Source organism: Arabidopsis thaliana, chromosome 4 (assembly GCF_000001735.4).
Source record: "Arabidopsis thaliana chromosome 4, partial sequence".
Classification (NCBI taxonomy): Eukaryota; Viridiplantae; Streptophyta; class Magnoliopsida; order Brassicales; family Brassicaceae; genus Arabidopsis; species Arabidopsis thaliana.
Genome location: NC_003075.7, coordinates 10549319 through 10563805, shown reverse-complemented (window position 1 = coordinate 10563805; position 14487 = coordinate 10549319). Strand labels below are relative to the sequence as shown.

The 14487-nt window shown below is 35.3% G+C and overlaps 4 protein-coding genes and 1 pseudogene across 5 annotated transcripts; 2 read left to right on the top strand and 3 right to left on the bottom strand.

The window, feature by feature from the left end:
* Positions 1 to 48: 48 nt before the first annotated feature.
* EMB3006 (embryo defective 3006) lies at positions 49 to 1856 on the top strand. Its single transcript, NM_118055.3, has 8 exons — positions 49 to 237; positions 525 to 593; positions 699 to 728; positions 860 to 892; positions 982 to 1052; positions 1181 to 1262; positions 1359 to 1451; positions 1536 to 1856. The coding sequence occupies exons 1-8, from the start codon at positions 130 to 132 to the stop codon at positions 1590 to 1592; spliced, it is 543 nt and encodes a 180-aa protein (NP_567582.1). The 5' UTR covers positions 49 to 129; the 3' UTR covers positions 1593 to 1856.
* Positions 1857 to 2921: 1065 nt separating this feature from the next.
* On the bottom strand, positions 2922 to 4196 carry AT4G19340 (SCD6 protein-like protein; the record flags this gene model as incomplete). The annotated part of the gene is made up of 6 exons (NM_118054.1): positions 2922 to 3035; positions 3123 to 3223; positions 3302 to 3418; positions 3597 to 3699; positions 3758 to 3864; positions 4040 to 4196. The coding sequence occupies 6 exons, from the start codon at positions 4194 to 4196 to the stop codon at positions 2922 to 2924; spliced, it is 699 nt and encodes a 232-aa protein (NP_193669.1).
* A 1104-nt stretch (positions 4197 to 5300) lies between these two features.
* AT4G19330 (kelch repeat F-box protein) lies at positions 5301 to 6452 on the bottom strand (the record flags this gene model as incomplete). Its single annotated transcript, NM_001341333.1, has 1 exon — positions 5301 to 6452. The coding sequence occupies one exon, from the start codon at positions 6450 to 6452 to the stop codon at positions 5301 to 5303; it is 1152 nt and encodes a 383-aa protein (NP_001319995.1).
* A 1003-nt stretch (positions 6453 to 7455) lies between these two features.
* On the bottom strand, positions 7456 to 8830 carry AT4G19275 (galactose oxidase/kelch repeat protein). The gene is made up of 5 exons (NM_001341332.1): positions 8668 to 8830; positions 8386 to 8492; positions 7930 to 8077; positions 7751 to 7851; positions 7456 to 7663 (listed from the first exon to the last, which is right to left on the bottom strand). The coding sequence occupies exons 1-5, from the start codon at positions 8822 to 8824 to the stop codon at positions 7550 to 7552; spliced, it is 627 nt and encodes a 208-aa protein (NP_001328104.1). The 5' UTR covers positions 8825 to 8830; the 3' UTR covers positions 7456 to 7549.
* A 2003-nt stretch (positions 8831 to 10833) lies between these two features.
* On the top strand, positions 10834 to 14458 carry AT4G19320 (annotated as a pseudogene; the record flags this gene model as incomplete). The annotated part of the gene is made up of 11 exons: positions 10834 to 11361; positions 11578 to 12087; positions 12331 to 12462; positions 12531 to 12680; positions 12736 to 12837; positions 12937 to 13230; positions 13282 to 13383; positions 13481 to 13564; positions 13688 to 13753; positions 14042 to 14146; positions 14366 to 14458.
* Between the last annotated feature and the right edge of the window lie 29 nt (positions 14459 to 14487).

Below are 14487 nucleotides of genomic sequence, written 5' to 3'. Positions count from 1 at the left end.
CTTCCCGGGATATTTTCTATTTTCCGTCCTTGATCTCTCTGTCAACTTGTACATTTGTTTTTAACCAGTTAGCAACTTCTTCTTCCGGAATCTTTAAACCAACAAAAAAAAGTTATCATTCGGGTTAAGATGGAGAAACCGGGTCATGAAACGGATATTGCGGGTTCAAGACGAACCCATCTGAAGAAATCATTCAAATCCACTCTTCGACATCTTCTCACTGCTTGCTCCAAACAGGTATATGCTTCAATGTCATAATCATTTTCCATTGTTTTTTTTTTTTTTTAAATCGCAATTTGGGTTTTGTTCTGTCTGATTTAGGTAAAATTGAAGTTTTAGGGTTTAAGTGTTCTCGATGATTGGATCCTGAGTTAATTAGAATTGAATTTGGTTTTTGATTTTGTTTCTGGTTTGAGAACTGTCTATCTATCTATAGCAGTGTCTTGTTGATTTTGTTTCGGGTTTATGTGTAGTGTACTAACTAACTAATAGTAACCCTTTTTATGTGAACCATCACTATGTAGGATTTTGTTGATATTTTCTCGAAATTCAGTGGGGCTGAGCAAGAACTGCTTTTTCAGTTGTATACTCGGGTATGTATCTCTCTTTATCATTCTCTTTCGATCCATTGGTTTTATGTTACATGAATCAAGGAGAAGCCTTTCTCATGTATCTTTCTTTCTCTGACATGTTTCTAGGTTGTTGTGAATTTGCATCAGACAATAGAGGTAGTAACCCTTTGCTCTGAAATTTTCTCAAGTTGTTGTTTTTATTCTAAAACATGAATTTTTGTGATTTTTTGGCTATTCATAGTGTGATGAATTGTAAACTCTTAGTTATGTTTTCATCATTGTTACAGGAAGAGTTTGATGAACAATGTCACGAAACTCAGGTACATCTTATTTGCTTTGTCATCCACACACTTGTGAAGTAAGAGATTTTTTCAAAATTCTTCTGACTGAAACGCTTTCCCCTTTGCAGGTCGGACCAATTCTTGATACAGTCGAGGAGCTGGTCGAAGAACAGAGTTTGGATCCCTTGTTTTCTGATAAGTATGTCTCATGCATATTGGTTAATCCATTTTGTTTACTATTGTCCATTTATGGTATTGGCCTCAATTGTAAGTCAAGTCCCCACATTTTGGAATTCTGATATTACTGTCACCATGACTCCATCTCAGGACTGATGTAATGGCAATAGCATATGATCTTACAACATCTAAGAAGAACGAGATACAAAAGTTAACAGTTTTGCTCCAAAGGGTAAGTAAGCTCAAAAAGAAGGCACAAGAAACTAGTCATTTGCTTATGTTGCCATTTCTTAAAAATAATTTCTTCTCGTGTTCATCCACTTTCCAGGCTGAAGAACAGAATCGCCAGAAGGAAGCCCGGATCAGCATGCTCAAAAAACAAACACAAGATCTCTCAGGCACAGCGGACAGAATCGAAAAGGTATTATAACTTCTTTAATTCTCAGAATCTTAAACCCAGTTATTCTTCGTTTCAATCGTCCTCAAAATGTCAAACGTTTTGCAGCTGAATGCCGGGGTCTCCGGCTACTTTGAAGGAAAAGACAAGCTACCTCCAATATAGTTTCGAGAAAATTGCAATGAAGAAGCGTGTCATTTCCATTCCCTGCATTTGTATATACTTTATTATAGAGTCTTAACAATCTAGTCAGTAGTCACAATAACTTGCTTCATGTGTAAACCACTGAGAATCTGAATGAGTTTGTACTTTGGTATTGGTTTGACGACAATTCATGCAAAATATTTTCCAAGGTTACAGAAGATGTTCATATTTTACTATATTGTGACTTTTATCACAACAATATATATGACTTGTGTTTATGATGTTATAAGCCTGTGTGATTTTTCTCTGTGTGAACCATCATCATCAAGAATTTTCTTGATATTTTTGATGATCTCTCTTTATTATCTCCTATCAAAACCGGTTTGACATTTATTATTTACTTATTTAGTGCACCACTTATTTACAGAATTATTATAATTTTGGTTCAATATTTGGTTGTAATCTACCAAATAAATAATTTAGTAAAGGTTATTTATTTGAATGGACAAACATTTTAAATAGAAATTTAATATGAAAGTTTTCTTTTACCTAAGAGGGCGTGAACGGTATAGAATAATAGAAATATTTTACTTATTTAAAAATATGAAATCGAATCCAGTCAAAACCGGTTTGACCATAACTATTTATTTATTAACAAAATTCTCAATATTTTTTCACCCTTTTTAGCTCAAGATTTGGTTGTTATCTACCAAATAAATCATTTGATAAAGTTTTTTTTTATTTGATTCTAAAATACACTCCATTATTTATTTGAATGAACAAACATTTAAACCAGATTTTAATAAGATTTTTTTTTTTACTTAATAGAAGAAGAGAATATTTGTTTTGTGATTTTGGGTTGTCTAGTTTTACCAAGTCATTATTTTTAGAGGCCCATTGGATGGCTAATCACAACGACTTGTATTTCTCCAGTTAGCCATCAAAATAATACATGCAACAACGTAACGTACTAATTTGTTTTCTTGTGTCTGCTTTAGTGTTAACATGTGAGAAGAACATATGTTACGAGAAGATATCCGTTAAACCAAAAAAAAAAAAAAAAACCATGTTATGAGAAAAAAGTTTCACCAAAAAAACAATTAAAAAGTAGGTTATAGAGCTATTTAAATTCCTACATTACCTAGTTGCTAAATGAGACCTGAGACAAATATGCAATTGTTAAATAATTGGAGTCAACCAAATAATGCACACGTAGAAAAACCATGTAAATCCATTAATAATTAGGTATATGTTTTATTCTACACAAATCAAGGAGCAGCCTCTCTAATACTTCTTCTCTCGTCGTCTCTAATTATCATGTGAAAGAGGCTGTGCCTTGGCATGAGACTATCAGACGCCACCTTGGCGATGACAAATGTGTGATCTACTTAGTAGAGGAAACTGATCAGCAAACTCACGATCATCATTGTGTAGAAGTTCCCGAACAAAGATGATTTCGAGAGCCTGTAAATTGTAGATTGATCGTAAATTGTACAGTACACAAACTAATTAATCAAATATGTATGCATGAGTAAGTATTGGTCCACGTACTTTAATGTCTCTGAATTTGAAGTGGATTGAACCAGCTAATTGATTGCAAGCTACTATTGAACGTCTTCTCTTCGTCCTCCCCTCAGTACCATAACACATACCTGTAAATTAAAATGAATCAACATTATATATATATTTATTTATTAGTAGAATAGAAATCAGGAAAAAAAGGTTCTCACAATTCTTCATGAATATCATCGAATCATGAAATTTAACATGGCTGATAACCCCCTCAATCCTCACGTCTTCGGTAGTAATCAAGCTACCTACGTGCCCTATAGCAGAATTATGCCTAGCTGGTGGCGGCAGAGAGAGAACTTCGACTGACTGAAACATATGGACACAAAAACCAACAAACTAATGTCACAAATACTGAATATATATAACTTTATATAAAAAAAAACTTATCTTATATAGCAAGTAACCAAGTAGATGATTTATCATTAACGACCCTCAAACCCTAAACTAACTAACCTCGAAATCTAAACACAGTAACGTGTGCTTCGTTATCTGCTATTGGTGCAATTAAAATAACCAGTTTAAGCTTCAAGAAAAGTGTTTCTTGTGCAGCAAGCAACTAACTAGGAAGAAGACTAGCGAGGAATCTTGAACCCAAAAAATTAACGAAAACTAACCTTAATGTCACTTCCTCTAAATACCATGTGACTGTGAACTTCTTTAAGAACCTGGAACACTCGTTGCTCATTATCATTCTCAACCTCTCTTCCATAAACCCTAACGACTGCATACATAAATTTGAGGCCTTAATCTATCACATGATACTGTTTTATATATATGAAACGTATAGTTTTCACGGAAATATTCTAACAACGACCAAAGAAACAAATATGAAGAACTTGAAAAGAAGAAAATCATAAACAGTAGATCTTGGAGAGGGTTTGGAATCGAATTGTTACCGTTTTGGAGACCTAATTTCGAATCTTGCAGATTGAGAAGGCTAATAACGCCTTCGTATCGTATGTCGTTGTTAGACAAGACAGCGACGAACTTTCCGATCATCGATGTAACAAGATCCTCCGGAGGAGTTGAAGATGACGAAGTCTCACGCTCCATTATATTGTTCTTCAGCCGAAGGAAATCGCGGGAAGATCAAGGGGAGAATAAAGGCTCTTTTAGTAAATCTTTCTCGAGTTTCTTGCTCTCGCTCTCTCTCTCTCTCTCGCTCTTTCTCAATCTCTCAATCTCTTGTTAATTAATTTAGAATATTACGTGAAAATGAGATTTATACGAGAGGCAAATGATGTGCCGTTGCTACATATTGGGCTTCATGGGCCATCAATTAGCACATAAACATATTGAACCTAAGCGTCACCGATTTTTCCTCCTAAACTTTTTTTTTTTTTTTTCCTCCAAATAAACTGCCTGTGTTTTGTTTGATTCATGCCAATTAGTATACAAAATTGAACCTAAACCACACTATTTTCCGCATAAATTAAACATATTTCTTTTCTTTATTCTCTTACAAATGAATTGCATTCGTGTTTTGATTAATTATGCCAATTAGTGCTATTTTTTTTATTAGAGTGAATTTTGTGTTGATCTTTTAGAGGCTCAGTGTCAGTGGGTGTATAGAAACGAACTTAGCTTGTTGATGAGTACTACTTAAGCTTAATGCATGTATACTTCATGTCAACAGAAGTTGCATATACTCTTAGAGAGAGGGATGTTTATGTCATGCACCATCTATTTATTGAGAGCTACTTAAGTTTGATATACTTTTTTATGTTAATATAAGTTATATGTAATCTATTGAGAGGTATTATGCCATGTTAACAATTTTTTATTTGAGAGCTACTTAAGCGTCGTCCATATTTCATTTACTAGTTAGTTTTTGTCGTTGCTAAACTTAAACAATTGATTCCATAGCAACAAAAAAACTTAAATAAAAACAAAAACATAAAAAAAAATTGAATTTAGCCCATCAAGCTTCATAAATACAATAAAGCAAACGATACCCGATGAAATAATAACGAATTACTGGTATTACCTAGATATAAATAAAATATAAAATAAAAAACATGACCGAAAAAAGAAAACTATATATATCAATAATATATATAGTTCTGATTAAAACTAATTGAATTATAAGTTTTAAGCTGCAAAAAAAAATAAAATAAAAAAGATTGAAAAAAATCAAAGCAAAAAAGATATGGTTAATTATTGCAAGAAGTCCATACAATGTGAGAGTGCATACGACCGAGGGGCTATAAGCACAGCATCAAGCCATTCGATGTGACCCCAGATTTCACCATCATGTCCCTTTTCAAGAGAAATCATAGCACACCAAATTTCTTTGGTTGCGGTTAAACGAGACACCGCACGGTCCCAAAAGACAACAAGTTTTCCACCATAATTACCTATTTCAGAATCAGTTTTATAATACTCGTAAAGTCCACTCACACCTTTGACTAATCTCCACTCTTCACACTTTGCGTCATACCACCAGTATCTTTTATTACTATAACAGTAGCATACATTCTCTATCTCACAGGTACTCTCACCCAAGTTTTCCTCGGCAACTTCCCACATACACTCTTTTATAAGGTAAACAAAGTTCTTCTTATTGCTCCTCACGTACACTTTTCCTTGCTTCGTTTGGATATTCTTTACTGAAGAGTACCGGAGCTCAACTCCAGGATCCGGCAATGCTTCCCAAGTTTGAGTCTTTGGGTCGAAAACTTCAGCCCAATGAGTAGATTCATCCGCTTCACATCCTCCCATTACATATAGTTTTCCATCAAGGACGCACGTAAAGGCGTTCTTACGAGCCACCATCATGCTAGGAGCTTTGCGTTGTTTGCCAATGAGCTTATCATAGACCCATACGTCAGTCGAGGGTGTCATGTTTTGTCCACCGATTTCGTATGTTTCTGAACCAACAGTTTCGTGGACTATTTGTAAGCAACGAGAATAGGGAGAGGGCATCGGTAGCAACCAATGTCCGGTACACTTGATGTCGATCGTCCAATGGGTTAGGGGCTGATGATCATAGGGTTTTATCCAGAGACCGAACCATCTACGATCAAAAGGATGGGTGGGAGATTGAAGGCAGACATAAACACATGGTTTTCGGGTTCCAAGGTAGGAACGTTCCATGTCGAGCTCCTTGGAGAGGATGAGCAAACGGAAGGTCTTGGAGACAAGAGAGAGCGTTTGGTAGTAGGAAGTAGATATGCGAGCCAAGATATTCAAAACGATGTCATCTGGTAGTGAAGAAAACAACGACGGAGATGGTTGGGGAGGCGGACAAGGAGTGTTTGACTCGCGTGGTGTACGTTCCATATTAGACTTGAAGCTTAAGTATGCCATTAGTTTTTTTACAAAACAAACACTTGCTTTTTGTTTTCTAATCGAACACCGATCAAAATCTTATTGTATGCATGTGAATATTTTATAGCCTAGATATATCCTTTTTTTTTTCACCAGCCTAGATTAACTCTCCTTTTTTTTTGCTTTTCTGTTTTTCACCAGCCTAGATATATCTCCTATATCCCCGTGGTGGTTCCATATTAGACTTGAAGCTTAAGTATGCCATTAGTTTTTTACAAAACAAACACTTGCTTTTTGTTTTCTTATCGAACACCGATGAAAATCTGATTGTATGCATGTGAATATTTTAAAGCCTAGATATATCCTTTTTTTTCTTTTTTTTTTCACCAGCCTAGATATATCTCCTATACCCAGTCAAAACCATAACTATTTACTTATTAACAAAATTCTCAATATTTTTTCACCCTTTTTAGCTCAAGATTTGGTTGTTATCTACCAAATAAATCATTTGATAAAGTTTTTTTTTATTTGATTCTAAAATACACTCCATTATTTATTTGAATGAACAAACATTTAAACCAGATTTTAATAAGATTTTTTTTTTTACTTAATAGAAGAAGAGAATATTTGTTTTGTGATTTTGGGTTGTCTAGTTTTACCAAGTCATTATTTTTAGAGGCCCATTGGATGGCTAATCACAACGACTTGTATTTTTCCAGTTAGCCATCAAAATAACACATGCAACAACGTAACGTACTAATTTGTTTTCTTGTGTCTGCTTTAGTGTTAACATGTGAGAAGAACATATGTTACGAGAAGATATCCGTTAAACCAAAAAAAAAAAAAAAAACCATGTTATGAGAAAAAAGTTTCACCAAAAAAACAATTAAAAAGTAGGTTATAGAGCTATTTAAATTCCTACATTACCTAGTTGCTAAATGAGACCTGAGACAAATATGCAATTGTTAAATAATTGGAGTCAACCAAATAATGCACACGTAGAAAAACCATGTAAATCCATTAATAATTAGGTATATGTTTTATTCTACACAAATCAAGGAGCAGCCTCTCTAATACTTCTTCTCTCGTCGTCTCTAATTATCATGTGAAAGAGGCTGTGCCTTGGCATGAGACTATCAGACGCCACCTTGGCGATGACAAATGTGTGATCTACTTAGTAGAGGAAACTGATCAGCAAACTCACGATCATCATTGTGTAGAAGTTCCCGAACAAAGATGATTTCGAGAGCCTGTAAATTGTAGATTGATCGTAAATTGTACAGTACACAAACTAATTAATCAAATATGTATGCATGAGTAAGTATTGGTCCACGTACTTTAATGTCTCTGAATTTGAAGTGGATTGAACCAGCTAATTGATTGCAAGCTACTATTGAACGTCTTCTCTTCGTCCTCCCCTCAGTACCATAACACATACCTGTAAATTAAAATGAATCAACATTATATATATATTTATTTATTAGTAGAATAGAAATCAGGAAAAAAAGGTTCTCACAATTCTTCATGAATATCATCGAATCATGAAATTTAACATGGCTGATAACCCCCTCAATCCTCACGTCTTCGGTAGTAATCAAGCTACCTACGTGCCCTATAGCAGAATTATGCCTAGCTGGTGGCGGCAGAGAGAGAACTTCGACTGACTGAAACATATGGACACAAAAACCAACAAACTAATGTCACAAATACTGAATATATATAACTTTATATAAAAAAAAACTTATCTTATATAGCAAGTAACCAAGTAGATGATTTATCATTAACGACCCTCAAACCCTAAACTAACTAACCTCGAAATCTAAACACAGTAACGTGTGCTTCGTTATCTGCTATTGGTGCAATTAAAATAACCAGTTTAAGCTTCAAGAAAAGTGTTTCTTGTGCAGCAAGCAACTAACTAGGAAGAAGACTAGCGAGGAATCTTGAACCCAAAAAATTAACGAAAACTAACCTTAATGTCACTTCCTCTAAATACCATGTGACTGTGAACTTCTTTAAGAACCTGGAACACTCGTTGCTCATTATCATTCTCAACCTCTCTTCCATAAACCCTAACGACTGCATACATAAATTTGAGGCCTTAATCTATCACATGATACTGTTTTATATATATGAAACGTATAGTTTTCACGGAAATATTCTAACAACGACCAAAGAAACAAATATGAAGAACTTGAAAAGAAGAAAATCATAAACAGTAGATCTTGGAGAGGGTTTGGAATCGAATTGTTACCGTTTTGGAGACCTAATTTCGAATCTTGCAGATTGAGAAGGCTAATAACGCCTTCGTATCGTATGTCGTTGTTAGACATGACAGCGACGAACTTTCCGATCATCGATGTAACAAGATCCTCCGGAGGAGTTGAAGATGACGAAGTCTCACGCTCCATTATATTGTTCTTCAGCCGAAGGAAATCGCGGGAAGATCAAGGGGAGAATAAAGGCTCTTTTAGTAAATCTTTCTCGAGTTTCTTGCTCTCGCTCTCTCTCTCTCTCTCGCTCTTTCTCAATCTCTCAATCTCTTGTTAATTAATTTAGAATATTACGTGAAAATGAGATTTATACGAGAGGCAAATGATGTGCCGTTGCTACATATTGGGCTTCATGGGCCATCAATTAGCACATAAACATATTGAACCTAAGCGTCACCGATTTTTCCTCCTAAACTTTTTTTTTTTTTTTTCCTCCAAATAAACTGCCTGTGTTTTGTTTGATTCATGCCAATTAGTATACAAAATTGAACCTAAACCACACTATTTTCCGCATAAATTAAACATATTTCTTTTCTTTATTCTCTTACAAATGAATTGCATTCGTGTTTTGATTAATTATGCCAATTAGTGCTATTTTTTTATTAGAGTGAATTTTGTGTTGATCTTTTAGAGGCTCAGTGTCAGTGGGTGTATAGAAACGAACTTAGCTTGTTGATGAGTACTACTTAAGCTTAATGCATGTATACTTCATGTCAACAGAAGTTGCATATACTCTTAGAGAGAGGGATGTTTATGTCATGCACCATCTATTTATTGAGAGCTACTTAAGTTTGATATACTTTTTTATGTTAATATAAGTTATATGTAATCTATTGAGAGGTATTATGCCATGTTAACAATTTTTTATTTGAGAGCTACTTAAGCGGCGTCCATATTTCATTTACTAGTTAGTTTTTGTCGTTGCTAAACTTAAACAATTGATTCCATAGCAACAAAAAAAACTTAAATAAAAACAAAAACATAAAAAAATTGAATTTAGCCCATCAAGCTTCATAAATACAATAAAGCAAACGATACCCGATGAAATAATAACGAATTACTGGTATTACCTAGATATAAATAAAATATAAAATAAAGAACATGACCGAAAAAAAGAAAACTATATATATCAAAATAATGAGAATATTACACGTAGAGGCACTATTTCAAAACTTTGGACACAATAGAACACTTTAAAACCATTAGTCACTTTAACTCAGTATAATTACCCCTTTACCCTGAAATCGTTGGTTTAATAAAACATAACAAATTTAGCCGGTTTTCTCTAATCCGGTTCCGGTTGAACCACGTATTATCAGTTACTGTCTGGGTTAAATCTTCATTTACCAACACGATCGTAAAATACCGCTTACCCAGTAAAAACCCTAATTTACTGTATCTCCACATCGCCACTGCTCCCAATCCGTCAACTGCTCCGAATCCGGCGACTCCTCCGTCGCTGTCCATCAATCCGCCACTCAGGCGAGTCTACACTCGCTGAATAAAAACCAAATAGTAATTTCCCCCAAATCTCTGCAATAATCGAATTCGATTTCGATTTATTGTTCTCGTAAGCCAAATTCATTAGCATTCCAGTTGATTCTCACTGATCGGAATACTCAATGGAAGGTACAAATCGTTTCCAATCATCTTATTTTGGTCCAATTAACTCAGAAGAAGAAATCCTCTTCTCGCTGAATGTTTCTGCAATTTTTTTTTTGAATCGAAAAATGTTTCCCAATTGTTTGTAGCTAAGCACAGACGTTTGTGGTTTTAGTAGTTTGTACAAATACTCGTTAATCTAGTCGTTATCTCTTGAACTGATTTCTTGCCAATGAACAGGGTCGACATCTTAGGAACGATCTTCTTAGTGGGATTCAAACCTTCCAAATAGACTCTTCGCCACCGATCATTATCCGAGGGGAAGGCTGAACGTATACTCTAGACCGGATATTCTATCCTTTATCAAGAAGGTTTTTGATGGGACAGAGGAATTAGATTTTATACTTCAGTCTTGCTTTGGTCCTTTATTCCATTTGCCAGTTAGTAGGGTTGCGACTTGAGGTAAGGTCATTCATGCCTTGTTATGTAGACAGTTGCTTACTAAGAAAAAGTATGAGTTTTGGACAGTTTTTGGTGGACACCCAATGAGATTTTCACTACTAGAATTTGCTTCCGTGACTGGCTTACCTTGTGGGGAGTTTCCTGACGAGTATGACCCTGAAGATTCTCCTGTTTATGATGATGGCAAGAAGAGCTACTGGAATGAGTTAATTGGTCCAGACAAGACGGTTACATTAGGGGATATATCTGCCATGCTAACCAAGAAGCGCAGTAAACTGTCTTCTGACCACAAACTGAAGCTCGCTTTCCTACTCATTGTAGATGGTGTCCTCATAGCATCTAACCAAACCGGTAGGCCTACATTTAAATATGTAGAGATGTTGGCAGATTTAGAGAAATTCCTTTCGTTTCCTTGGGGTAGAGAGTCGTTTATGAAGACGGTTGAAGCGATGACACCCGAGAAACGGATTCTCGCTAAGAGCACCGGTAAAAGACAACTCACAAACGATCCTATTCAGAATTTGGTGAAGCAACTCCAGCAGATCACATTCCGTCTTAAAGGTTTCCCGCATGCCCTGCAGCTCTTAGCTTTTCGAAACATACCTGGAATGGTGGATTTGCTGAAGTTTGATGACACCTCCTTGACAATCCTTCATTGGAAGAATTTAACTCATCCAACACAACTAATTACTCTTCCTCAGATTCACTCTTTAGAAAGCAACCTTAAGGCTTTTTTCTAACCCAAAAGTTTTTATATGGTCTCTATAATATTCTCTTTCTATATATCCAGTCTTCTTTACTAATAATAACATTCTATTTTTCAACAGAGACCTGTGGATCCGCTTATAGGTGAAGATATTAATGTTGACCAAAGTTGGGCAGAGTGGGATGACGAGGTGAAAGACAGGAAAGTTTCTTACATGAATGGTTTGATACTGACAGCTCATCAATTCAAAAAAAGTGATTGGCCAGGAGGTGATGCTACATTGCCATCAATTAAAATTCCAAAGGAGAAGTCTTCTGTTGTTCACAAAAAGCATATTGTGGATCGTAAGAAGAGACTACGGGTGAAGTCTGACCCTCCCAAATCCAAGCATAGTTATTCAACTCGTTTTAATCAAGTTGTAAGGCTATCTGATGATGAGAAGTCTAGGTTGATCGTTGATCTACAAAACAAGGTGGAAGAGCTATCAAATCGTGTAATGAAGCTTGAAAAGAAAAGAAAAACTGTCACCTTCAAGCGGTCCAGAAATTTGGCTTTCGGTTTTGTTCCATTATCTTCTAGATCAAAGCGCAAGAAGTCATTGGAGGTACCTACTCAATCTCAATCCTCTGAGGTAATCAAGATTTCAAACAGTTTTATAATATTTGAACCTTATCATCTACTTATACATTTTTCAAGTTTTAACGCATAACAAAACTTTTATTTTCCTCATAGAATCCATCTCATTCACACACGCTGTCTGATGAACAGAATGAGGATTTTGATATTGAGGTCTGCTGTTTTAACCTTATGTGTTTATTGTTTATTCTGTTACCACATCTATATGTACTTAATCAATTTTTATCAATCTTGCTAGCATCAATCTGAGCAAAAGGATGATTCATGGGATGTTTCTCCTCCTCTTTCTCACCCTTCTACGATAGTCCAAGATGATGAATTCAAGAAGTTTCAAGATGAATCCATTGATAGAACAACTTTGACAAACACGGTTAGTGTAATATTTAATTTCCAATATCTCTTTGGTAGAATTGTTTACGTCAAAATATTTTGTTTCAGGTGATTACTGATGACCCCATGGATGTCAATCATACTCCACATGAATCACAGGATTCTGAAAAGGATGATGCAACAGAGGACAATCCAATTTATGACACTGGTGCCAAAGATCCAAATGACAATGAACCAGATGATGAGGGAAAAATCCAGGTACTTTTATAAATACAAACACAACACATCATACACTTTATTTAACAGTTTATAGGATCTGACACATTTGACTATTCTACTTTACAATCAGTTTGATTCAAGTGCAAACGTAAGCAACAAAAAACAATCACCTCTCGAGGAACACAATATTATGGAGGTAAGTTAATACATCATTTGGTGCAACACATCGGAAATGGTTGGTGCATCACAGACCGTAAACATAATAATTGCACATCTGCTTAGTTATTATGGACAGGATTTTGTGGATACTTACGAGTGTACTTCAACATTCAGGTCAATTTGGAGGCGGGTGAAGCATCTCAATCAGTGGTGGAGCCGCAACCCGATGACCCTGTGGAGGTATACATTTTCAACTAGTTCCTTGATTTATTTGACACCGGTGAGGGATGCTTCATCACTCAGTCCTTGTCCAAAAAAATATTTACAGGCCAATTCTCCAGACTGTAATTCTCCACAGGGCAATGCAGCATCTCAGTGCATTCTAAAAGATCCAAATGGCCATGAAGCAGATGATGAGGGAAAAATCCAGGTACAAAAATACAAACACAACACATCAAACAATTTATTTTACAGGTTATAGATTCTCACAAAATTGACTACTGTACTTTACAATCAGTTTGATTCAAGTGCAAACCTAAGCCAAAAAGAACAATCTCATCTCGAGCAAGACAATATTATGGAGGTAAGCTTATATATAAACCAAATTATTGTCAGAACTTTATTAAACCAAATTATTGTCACAGCCCTTAAGACATATCTGTTTGTAATTCATAATTCAGGAAACCTTGGAGACGGTTGAAGCTTCTCATTCAGTGTTGGAGACGCAACCCGAAGAAAACATTGACGATGATCATATGACGGAGGTAAGCTAATACATAATTTGATTTAACACATTGGATTTAGTCCTTAATATAAATAATGACTCTTGTGCATAGTTATTGTGGACATGATTTTGTGGATACTTACTAATGTACTTCAACATTCAGGTTACTTTGGAGTCAGCTGCAACATCTCACTCAGTGGAACTACCTCAACCCGATGACCCTATGGAGGTATACATTTTTAACTAGTTCCTTGCTTTATTTGACACTGGAGAGGGATGCTTCTTCTATCAGATCTTTTCCAAAACAAAATTTATAAGCCAATTCTCAACAGGGCAATGCAGCATCTCATTCATTGCTAGAGACTCAACCAGAAGTCAACAGCGACGGTGATTCTATGAAGGTATACTGTAACAATCATCATCAAGTTTTATGTGTTGTGGTTCTTGTGTAATTGGACATGATTTTCTTGTTACTTCATAAAATGTAGGCAAAATTTCTTTTATTTATTCTAACTAGCTACATGTCTACATCAACATTCAGGTTACTTTGGAGATGCCTGCATCATCGCATTCAGTGTCGGAGGCTCAACCCGAAGAAAAGATTGGCAATGATCCTATGGAGGTATACATTTCTAACTAGTTTCAACTAATGATTTACATTCATTGATTTATTGGAGATTGTAGAGGTTTGATGCATCTCTCAGGCATTATGCAACAAACATTTATAGAAAAATGCCATGTTCACTATTATAATCGACAGGATTTTGTGTATACCTTAACATTTGCAGAAAATATTATCTTATGTTTTTCTCACCATCTTTTTGTGTACTTCAACTTTCAGGACACCATGGAGACGCCTCCAGCAGCTCATTCATTGACTGGGATTGCAATGTTCTTCAAAAAGAAGGTCATCCTTATGTCTAAACTAAATTAGGCTTGCATGTTCACTTTTATATTGGATTA